Source organism: Nannospalax galili, unplaced genomic scaffold (genome assembly GCF_000622305.1).
Source record: "Nannospalax galili isolate Female #2095 unplaced genomic scaffold, S.galili_v1.0 scaffold577, whole genome shotgun sequence".
Classification (NCBI taxonomy): domain Eukaryota; kingdom Metazoa; phylum Chordata; class Mammalia; order Rodentia; family Spalacidae; genus Nannospalax; species Nannospalax galili.
Window position 1 is genome coordinate 837,726 of NW_008340387.1, and position 6,867 is coordinate 844,592.

A 6,867-nucleotide genomic window follows, 5' to 3' on the forward strand; every position below is an offset into this window, starting at 1 on the left:
ATATATATATATATATATATGATTTGTCTGTGTGAGAGTGGGCACACGCATACCATGGCATACATGTGGAGGTCGGAGGACAACTTTCTGGGGCTGGTATTCTCCGTCCACCTTATTGAGGCACGGTTTCTTTTGTTTCTGCCTACTCTGGGCTAGCCAGCCTATGAGTTTATGGGTCACTCTCCTGCTGGGTTGTGGTGGGCACCACCACTTCCAGCTTTTTATGTGAGTTTAGGGATCAAACTCTCACTGAGCTTGGACAGCAAGCTGAGTACCTACTCAGCCATCTTGCCACCCCTTTCCCTCTCCATTTCTGCATAAAGTACCCACTGAGGTGAGAAAAGACATCTTGTATCCACAGTGGGAATCCACTCAGGGCACCTTCTATGTGTGCATGAAGCATCCTTCCAGTATCTTCTCCATCTAAAGGGAGTCCAAGCCACACAGAATAAGAAGTTCCTTGTTTGGGCATCGTTTTGCAAGCAAAGAAACTAAGGCCCAGGAGGATGTCCCCAGCCATGGTTGCACAACTGAGTAGTTTCTGTAGGGACTAGAACCCCAACTTCAGGTTTGGAAGGCTGGCAGAGGGAAGTAGCAATTCCTGGATGAGATCGGGATGAGGCAGCCCCAAGCTGTCAAAGGTCAGGCATGAGCTGTGCCTTTCCTGAGACAAACAGGGCAAAGGGGGCTCTGACTCGCCCAAGGCCACACAGCCTGGAATGGGCCTCTTACCTCCCACACAGCTAAGGGACAGCATCAGCTTGGTTGGTGGTGGGCAGGGATGAGAGCAGCAAGATACCCTCAAAGAAGAGCGAGGGTTTTGCTTTGAGACCCCCTCCACCACAAACACTCAGCTCTGGAGCACCTTGGGGAGAGTAGGGGAGGAAGCTTGGAGCACTTAGGGGTAACTTCGGAACTGAGAGGGGTCCTAGGGCTGCAGAGGGCCTCAAGACCCTTGAAGGTGCTCCAGCACAACATAGAGGGAGGAGCCCAACCTTCCACCTCCCTCCCCCTTCACCAGGCACCCAAGGAGGAGGCGGTGTCCCTGGCTCACTGCCCAAGGTGCAGCAGCAAGGCAAGGCGGGGCTGGACCAGCAGGGGCGGGCAGGCGCCCTGCCTGGTGTTATAAGAGGCGGCCCGGGCAGCTCAGCAATGAGCTCCCAGCTCGGCTTAGCAGCAGAACGCTGGCTACAGGCGCTCCCTGCTCCCTTGATCCCACCGTACACTCTGCCGCTGCTATGGTCTCCACACCCACTGCCTGGTGCTCCGTAGCTCTGGCCCTGCTGGTCGTCCTGCATGAAGGTGAGCCACCCTGCCTCACCTGCTGCTGCCACCCTGGGATCTATCCATCTGCGGCTCTCCCAGGGGCACTCTGCTACCAAAAGCTAACTGGGGCCATTGAGCTGGGAGCCCACAGCAGGAACTACTTAGGAAATGCAGGGCTGCAGGTGGGGCTGGTTGCTGGGGCTTCCCCAGGCTAGCCAGTAGCTCCTGAGCAGCCAGGGTGCCAACTTCCTCATTGTGCAAGAGGAGGAGCCTGGCGGGTCCCTTATCCTAGGCAGGCCAGGTGTCCTGACCTCCTCTCCACCTCTCTCTCTTGGATGCAGGAACGAACCAGGTAGCTGCCACCCTGGAGCAGCCAGCACCTGCACACAAGGGCCAAGGGGCCCATCTGAGGTTTCGTCGTTGCTCGTGCAACTCCTGGCTTGACAAGGAGTGTGTCTACTTCTGCCACCTGGACATCATCTGGGTGAACACTGCCGGGTGAGCACCACCACAACCCCAGGGGTCAAGGGTGGGCAGGGAACCTCTGCAACCATCCTACTCCCCCGTGGGCCTCCAGGTGGGACCCTGGGAGGATCAGTAATTCCCATTCAGCTCCCCTTGGGCACCACCAGAGCCAGGAAAAGGGCTGTATGTCCTGCAAACCCTCACAACAGCCTGCAGGAAAGTTCTGGCTCCACTTTCCAGAACAGGGGTACTGAGGTTCAGAGAGATGAGGTGAGTTCTCCCAAGATCACTTGGGAAGGAGCCAGCCATGGGTCCCAAATCTGTTCTTCCCAAGTCTATGGATGCCAGAGCAGCATACATTGACTTAGCCATGCTGCCTCTGCAAAGAATTAGCTTGTGCATGACAGCATCCATGCCCAAATCATGCCAGGCTCTGTGCCAAGCACTGCACATGCAGTACCATCCCCTGAGCCCCCAACCTCCCCAAGAAACAGGTACTGCTGCAGCCCCAGATGACAGATGAGAAGTCTGCCTGAGATACCCAGGTAGGAGCTGGGTGCTGGGTTCTGCCCGTGCCCGTGCTGCCTCCAGGCCTCCGCATACCTCAGATTGAAGTTTCTGTGTATGTTTGTATTTTTTCCTTCTCCAAATTGCATAAGGCAAGAGAAGCTGAGCACGTAAGCATGTGCATAGCTAATCCACATCCAAACGTTGGTTTGGGGTGGGAACCCTGCCAGTCCTTGCGTGCCGGGTCCACCCAGAGTCATTGCAACTCTAACCACACCACCTAAAATTAGCTCTGTCACCCAAAGGTTTTGAGTGGACTAGCCTCAGGCCCATCTTGTCCAGACTAGATCAGAAATCAAGCTAATTTTACACACACACACACACACACACACACACACACACACACACACTTTATTTATTATTTATTTATTTATTTATTTATTTGTCTTTTTGAGACAGGGTCTCCCTGTAGCCCCAGCTGTCCTGGAACTTACTGTGTAGACCAGGCTGGCCTTGAACTCACAGAGATCGGCCTGCCTCTGCCTCCTGAGTGCTGGGATTAAAGGCATGAGCCACCACGCCCGGCCCAGACACTATTTTAAAGGAAAAGCTAAAAGGCATATTTGTCACATTCCCCCAAGCAAATGATGACTAGCTGGGGGCAGCTTGACTGAGCTGGATGTTTCACTCCGGCAGCTGGACAGGTGTCCTTTCCTCCTGGCCTAGCTAAAGGCTTCTTTGAGCATAGGGTACCAGCCTGACTGATGGCCTGGGGTCCAGGACTGGAAGGGAAGAGTAGCTGGTAGCCATCTCCAGACTCAGGTGGAGACTGCCAACCCTATTTCTTACCTCCCTGCAGGAGCTCCCAGCAAAATCAGGGCCCAGCAGCCCTGAGAAGGCATGAGACTTGTAGGGCACCCTAGGCACTTGTAGAAGAGTCTATGGCTTTGGTGCCTGACTTAAGATGGGGGTCTGGTCACCTTTCCTGGAGGCATGACTGGCTAACCTCATGTATAGTGTAGACAGTTTCATCTCTGTTGGCCAGTGGTGTGACTTATCTAATCCTGTGTCTCTTTCTCTTTTCTCTCCCTCCCCCCCCACCCCCAATCGCTCTCTCTCCCCATGTACACCACTACCTTGCTGGCTTCCCGCCCACAGACAGACAGCTCCCTACGGCCTGGGAAACCCGCCAAGGCGCCGGCGCCGCTCCCTGCCAAGGCGCTGTGAGTGCTCCAGCGTCAGGGACTCTGCCTGTGCCACCTTCTGCTATCAAAGACCCTGGTAGGTGGGCTCCTGGCCTGCAGGGATGGCCACTAGCCTGGACCCACCCTAAAAGCAGGTTATCTAGGAGGCTGGCAGAGGAACAGAGGGTCAGTGGGGGCAAGCAGTGTCCTGGAGCCCATAAGTACAGTGGATCCATGGCAGAGTCCCTTTCTGCATGTACCAGTCACCCCTGAGTGCCTCCCTCTGTCCATCTCTGGGCCTTCTGAGAGCACTGGTCCCCACTCTTGGGCAGGAGAGGTGCTGCCCAGGTGACAGCCCAGGTGCAGAGAGGAGGGTCTTTGTGTCAGGCCCACAAAGGACCAGGCCCCACTGGGCTTTGGATTCTAACCTGAGGCTCAGGTACTCTGGAGATTATTTAAAAGAAAAATAACATCTGGAGTTTCGAGCCCATGACATGGTCCCAGGGTTGTCCTGGGGTGGGAGACTGATGCCAAGTCTCTTTGTTTTTCCTGTCATCTGTGAAGGGGGTGGGAGGATACATTCTTTCCCTCCTCTCCTTGGACCATTAAGAAAGCAAGGTTTGACTTCTGGGGCTCTCCAGTTCCTATGATAGTTTACGAGAAACTCCTCCTCTGGGGCTCCACCCCTGCCTCAGTTTCCCCTGAAGCTGCAGGTGGCCGGATTCTGGGAAGACCAGCCACCCTGCTGCCTCTTTTGGAGGCTCAGAACACATTCCCAGTAGCTCAGTTTTCCTTGGTCCCCACCCCGCCTGGGAGGGAAGGGTGCCAGGTGTGCAGCATGGAAATGGATCTGCTCCTGAGGTCAGGGGTGGGGGCTGGGCTAGGCCTGCAGCCAGGTGGCTTTGGGGCACTGGCCAGCCCCTCACTTGTTGCTTCTCTATTCATTCAGGTTTGAAGCTATGGCTACCACAAGCAGCCAGGCACCAGGAGCTGTGTTTCAGACAGGCAAGACGTGGGCCACTGAGGGAGACCTTCTCCACAGGCTGAGGTGAGAGCATCTGCGTGAATTAAGCCATTTCTGTATGCCTTATATGTTTGCCTTATTTTCCATGAGGGCAAGACTGGGTCTTTATTATCTATCCAAGGGACTGAGGCTCATAGAGGTGAAACCACTTGTTTAGTGCCACACAGCATCCGGGGCATCTGGTTGCTTCAAGAGCCAATGTTCTTAACCACTGCACTCTCTGTGACCACCAAGGGTGGATTTAGAGGGCTTGAGGGCTGTGACTGGGAGAGGCCACGGTTGTTCATCCAGACTGTGTCTGAATAAAGCATCTACCGTGTACTGAGGGTTGAAGAGACGGACTGCCCAGCTTGCTCCCTCTCTGATTCTCCCAACTGGATTTCCTTCCTCCCTTAGTGGCCACAGGTGGTTCAGCACCAGGCCCATGAATGTCTGTCTAACAAAACTGGCTTGAGGATAAAAATCTCACTCAAGTCACACAGCAGAGCAGCCCAGAGGCAGAGCTAGGACAGGGACTGCCTGCTGGGGACAAACAGGCTTTGTAACCTGGGCTGTCTTTATGCTTCTCTGAGCTTCAGGTTCTGATTTTTCGAAATGGCACTGGTAGTGCCCATCCCACATGGCTGTCATGAGGTGAGGTGCACTGATGTGTGCCAAGTGTGTCCCCACAGAGCGCTGGAAGCCTGGCCATGCCTGCTTCTGCTGTGATGGGGTCCCTGGAGCTGGATAGGTCCTGGTGTGGCCCTTTGGGATTTTCCATCTTTGGGAAGAGGCTGGAAAATGGAGTAGGGATGGTGGGATAGGTGAGACCCAGAATATACCCAAGAACTGACTAAGGATAAAGAAGACTTTGCACATACATAGCACTTCAAAGTGTGCAAAGAGCATAGCACTTGACAGTGTGCAAAAAGCTTGCTTTGCAACCCAAGCACTCATCCCCAGGGCAACTCAGGATTTTGCTGATGCTGTTGTTGTTTTGTTTGTTGTTTGAGATAATATCTTACTCTATAGCCTAGGTTGGCCTGGAACTTACTATGTAGCCCAGGCTGATCTCGAGCACGGGGTTATCCTACTGCCTTTACTTCCCAAGTGCAGGCCTGGTTTGCATATTACAGGCTGAGAAAGGGTCTCAGAGTGGGGAGCCCTGCCCAGTTTCCTGCAACCTGGACCTGAGACCAGGCTTCTCACTCTCAGGTAGAACTCTTAGGGTCAGGAAAAGGATGGTTGGTAATTGCCAAGGTTGTGGCCACAACTTCAGCGAAGCTCAAAGGGCCACTAGGACCACACTGTGTGGGCAGGATCAGCTTGCACAGGATGAGGAAGCCCAAGCAGAATGAGATGGTGCAGTTTAGGGCAGCAGAAGATGGATATCATGGAGGAAGGGTGTTTGCAAGGTGTGGAAACACCCAGGCTATCCTCCGCAGACTCTTATCCTGGCAGCACTTAACAGTGAACATCAGCATTGTCAAAGCCACCATGAGCAGAGAAGCTTCTAGGCCTGGTCTGGCTTACCATGACTTGCAGACCTTGTTTGGGACTGTGGTCTCACTCTGACCTTGGGTGGCCTTGACCTGGGATCTGGGCAGAGGCTCTAGGTCCAAACCTCTGTCTCCCAAGGGACCCCTGGACATGCTATATCTCCCAGGATGCTAAGGGATCCTTCTCCATTTCCAGGGACATTTCTGCCACCAGGCTTCGCTTTGCCAGGCGACAGCCAGAGGTAACAAGAGAGCCCAGGCCTTCACACTCCAGGTGGAGGAAGAGATAACACCCTGAGCTACAGAACCATTGAGAAAGAAGCCTGCATGGAGACAGGAGGGATGGGGAGCTGGTGGAAGACCCTCAGCCTGACTCCTGGGCCAAGGCCTAAGCCCTCGATGGCCAGACCCATCTGATGGGGTCAGCATACGCTTTGGCCTCCCTTATGGCAGCTCTGTGTCCTCACACTGTCAGGGACAGCCTTAGTGCTTGAATGGGCGAGTGGCCTCCCAGCACAGGCTGCTGACCACAGCCCTGCTTGAAGGAGCTGCGTGAGGTTGGATATGTCAACAGTGTCCTGAGGAGCATCCTATTTGCTGGACTACAATCCAGGAGCGACTCTACAGCAGGACACACACACCTAAGCCACACCTGGAGGCTGGGCTGGTCACCTGCTGGCCACCTGCATTGTCTTCCCCAGCTCTGCCTATCTGGAGGCCTTTTATCCTCGGTCTCTTGGGACACTTCTGGAGAGTAGAGCCTGCTTGGCCTTACTCATCTGTATATAACTTATTTGCTCTAAGAATTTTGAGATCCCAATTTATTTATTATAATGTATATTTTTAGAGCCTCAATTGTTTACTTATAAACTCATGTTTGTAATAAAGGATGAAATGGTCTTTTGAAATCTTTGTCTTGACCAAGTAGTGGTAGAAGGCTCTT

General features: G+C 53.8%; 1 protein-coding gene across 2 annotated transcripts; it reads left to right on the forward strand.

The window, feature by feature from the left end:
- The first annotated feature begins 1,238 nt into the window (after nucleotides 1-1,238).
- Nucleotides 1,239-6,292, forward strand: Edn2 (endothelin 2). Of its 2 annotated transcripts, XM_008835420.2 has the most exons (5): nucleotides 1,239-1,302; nucleotides 1,608-1,764; nucleotides 3,397-3,519; nucleotides 4,372-4,470; nucleotides 6,121-6,292. In XM_008835420.2, exons 1-5 carry the CDS (start codon nucleotides 1,239-1,241, stop codon nucleotides 6,212-6,214), a joined length of 537 nt encoding a protein of 178 aa, XP_008833642.1. In that variant the 3' UTR covers nucleotides 6,215-6,292. The 2 variants fall into 2 exon arrangements, with proteins under 2 accessions (XP_008833642.1, XP_017654235.1); XM_017798746.2 differs by lacking the exon at nucleotides 4,372-4,470.
- Nucleotides 6,293-6,867: the final 575 nt, after the last annotated feature.